This window comes from Lottia gigantea, assembly GCF_000327385.1.
Source record: "Lottia gigantea unplaced genomic scaffold LOTGIsca_2749, whole genome shotgun sequence".
NCBI classification, from domain to species: Eukaryota; Metazoa; Mollusca; class Gastropoda; family Lottiidae; genus Lottia; species Lottia gigantea.
In genome coordinates, this window is record NW_008708876.1 from 1 (window position 1) to 3,997 (window position 3,997).

The window sequence follows — 3,997 nt, forward strand, 5'->3', positions numbered from 1 at the left end:
GAAAAAATGGATCACATGATTACAGATAGTCCTTTTTTATATCATACTTAATATCATACTTAATCAATTATTTTGTCAAGATTGAAGACCAGCAAAACATGGTGTGGATTTAATAGTTTAATTTGTAGAATCTTTTTTATTACAGCTACAGAATTGAAAACCAGTATTGCTGGTATATATCCAAAGACTAACACTGCAACAGTTACATGGACCCTACCATCCAATAGTCAATTTATATCCAGTATTAGTATAGAAGTAAATGGTATTATAAATAAAACTAGTATAAATAACACTGCTACATCTAGTGAAGTAACTGGTTTACAACCTGGTACTATGTACAGTATTAAAGTTATATCTATAGTTAATACTGATAGATATCAAAATTACGAAGTTAAATCAGAGGCAGTACCAACCACAACAAGTAAGTAGAAGACATCTTAAGTTCAAAATAATACCATTAACATGTAAAATGTCTAATATCATTAGTCAAGAAGAAATGAGCAACTAGGGTCATATTGTATGGACAAAGAATTGAATTTGATATGCATTATTTATTACAACAATTATCATACATGTTAAACAGACATGAGAGTTTAGTAGGGCTGTAACGATTCTTGAAGTTGCGATTCGATACACTATAAGATATTCATTCAAAGATTCATTGCAATAATTATCACGATTCATTTATTAGAGAAGGAAAGAGAAAAAATAGTAGAAATTTGTAAATTACTTACAAGTTTGTCACTAATAAGCACTTGAGAACATTTAGAAGTAATCTCAATTTTTAAAGTCAGAAATGAATTTTTGCAAATTTTGATGTGAAAATCATACTTGGAAAATAAAAACATGACACAATTTCTTATACACACAAGGATTCTGTGTCATTTGTTATAAAGGGGCTAAGAATTAATCGTGCCGATACATCAATTTTTTATTCCAACGCAATGCATCGATAAGAAGGAAAGAGTCACGGTTCATTTATTCATCTGTGAATGGTTGCAACCCTAGAGTTTTGAGATATTTAGTGAATTTTCAAAAAATTTCAACATATTATCTGGTTTACCATTCCATGCGCATAATTGGATTCTAAATAACCCATTTTCTGTAAAACAATGGACAAGCAAAACAAGATGACTTTAAGTTCCTACCCTGACAATTATGCTATAAAGATAACGCGAAATGATTTACCCCAATTATCCTTAATTAAAATGACTACTTAAATGAATCAAAAGACATGATATGCTATAGAATCATATCCAATATAAATCCAACATGGATTCATAAAAATGTTGATCATTCAATAGCAGGATGCAGATTTTGGTTTAAAAAAATCCCACAAAAAACACAATCCTGAATCACCTATCAATGAAAATATCAAAGAAACAATTTTGAAAAAAAAAATATTGCCTCAATAAATATGTGCAATTTGCTTTTTTTTATCAAAAGGGAAACATTCAATTTTTCTTACTGAGAAACTAAAACCCCAATTTTTTGTTTTATTTCGGCATTCATTAATGTTCTCAGGACCAAGGAACTAGCACAGATGAAAATAATTGCTGAGTTTAATACTCTACCAATTGTAGGTTTTATTGTCTAACTAATTAAATATGAGCAGTGACTGAGGGTACAAATAGGGGTAGACTGACTAAATTGGGGGTAAAACTATCGAGGATGAGATTCAAAATACGACAGCTCTGTGGAAGCGTTAGGCAAGAAAATTATTGAAAAATACATCTGATTTGGTGTCTCCTGACACATATTTTGGGCCTAAAAATCATATTTCTAAATTTGTTAGAAATGAAGTGGGGGTGCAGTTTGGAGAACAAACCATTTTTCTAGGGAGCAAATACATACAAAAATTTATTTTATAGAATAAAAATTAAGAAATTAGATGTAACCAGATTGATACACATGTACTGGTAATTTAACATGTAATTATGCATATGATGATTTATTATATCTAGAACAACCACCTGGTAGTAGTTGTAACATGGGTGACACACAGCCATGTACTGGTAATTTAACATGTAATAATAAATATGATAATTTATTTTATAGAACAACCACCTGGTAGTAGTTGTAACATGAGTGATACACAGCCATGTACTGGTAATTTAAGATGTAATAATACATATGATAATTTATTTTATAGAACAACCATCTGGTAGTGACTGTAACCAGAGTAATACACAGTCATGTACTGGTAATTTAACATGTAATAATACATATGATAATTTATTTTATAGAACAAGAATCTGGTAGTAGTTGTAACCTGAGTGATACACAGCCATGTACTGGTGATTTAACATGTAATAATACATAATGATAATTTACTTTATAGAACAAGAATCTGGTAGTAACCTTAACCCAAGTGATACACAGCCAGGTACTGGTATTTAACATGTAATAATACATAATGATAATTTATTTTATAGAACAACAATCTGGTAGTAACTGTAACCTGAGTGATACACAGCCATGTACTGGTAATTTAACATGTAATAATACATATGATAATTTATTTTATAGAACAAGAATCTGGTAGTAGTTGTAACCTGAGTGATACACAGCCATGTACTGGTGATTTAACATGTAATAATACATAATGATAATTTACTTTATAGAACAAGAATCTGGTAGTAACCTTAACCCGAGTGATACACAGCCAGGTACTGGTATTTAACATGTAATAATACATAATGATAATTTATTTTATAGAACAACAATCTGGTAGTAACTGTAACCTGAGTGATACACAGCCATGTACTGGTAATTTAACATGTAATAATACATATGATAATTTATTTTATAGAACAAGAATCTGGTAGTAACTGTAACCTGAGTGATACACAGCCATGTACTGGTGATTTAACATGTAATAATACATATGATGATTTATTTTATAGAACAACCACCTGGTGGTAACTGTAACACAAGTGATACACAGTCATGTGCTTGTAATTTAACATGTAATAATACATATGATAATTTATTTTATAGAATAAGAATCTGGTAGTAACTGTAATTAGAGTGATACACAGCGATGTACTGGTGATGTAACATGTAATAATACATATGATGATTTATTTTATAGAACAACCACCTGGTGGTAACTGTAACACGAGTGATACACAGTCATGTGCTGGTAATTTAACATGTAATAATACATATGATGATTTATTTTATAGAACAACCACCTGGTGGTAACTGTAACACGAGTGATACACAGTCATGTACTGGTAATTTAACATGTAATAATACATATGATGATTTATTTTATAGAACAACCACCTGGTGGTAACTGTAACACGAGCCAGCCATGTACTGGTAATTTAACATGTATCAATAATAAATGTGGATGTCAAGATGATCATTACCTATATGATAATAATTGTTATCCTAGTAAGTTTTTTTTTTATATTTTTTCTCAATATTTGAATTTAAGAACAATATGCAAGTGATGTTCTTAATTGATCACAATGATACATTATGATCTCTAGGGATGATGTATTTTGAATGAAATATCAGACTCGTTTAGTCAGAAAATGTAAAATGTATCTCGAAATCAGATCAAATAGTATTGTGAGAAATTTTGAAAAACTGTATATTAGTTCTGGCTCTTATCTGTTTGACTTCCTTCAAGAATACCAGAAAAATGAGAGACCAGAGTATTAAACAGGTAATTGTCAAGAAAATTCCTTGATCTCTGAAAAGACTTAAACCGTCTGCTCAAACAATTAATAAAATAATAAATTGAATTGACAGATGACTGTGAATATCAAGTTTGTCTCAGTTATATTTATATCATCTATTCACATGTTATTCTGATTTATTTTATATTATAGAATTAGAATATAATGGAGATTGCAGTAATTCAAATGAAGCCTGTATTCCTGATTTAATATGTTATACTGCTACTTCAACATGTAAATGTAATACTGGTTATTACAGATCTACTAATCAATGTAAACCAGGTAATTATATATCTATATTTAGT

At 29.5% G+C, this 3,997-nt stretch overlaps 1 protein-coding gene across 1 annotated transcript; it reads left to right on the forward strand.

Annotated features, from left to right (window-relative positions):
- Positions 1-145: 145 nt before the first annotated feature.
- On the forward strand, positions 146-2,074 carry LOTGIDRAFT_176713 (hypothetical protein; the record flags this gene model as incomplete). Its single annotated transcript, XM_009056414.1, has 2 exons — positions 146-421; positions 1,965-2,074. Coding segments are annotated over 2 exons (386 nt in total), but the record flags the coding sequence as incomplete, so codon positions are not given.
- Positions 2,075-3,997: the final 1,923 nt, after the last annotated feature.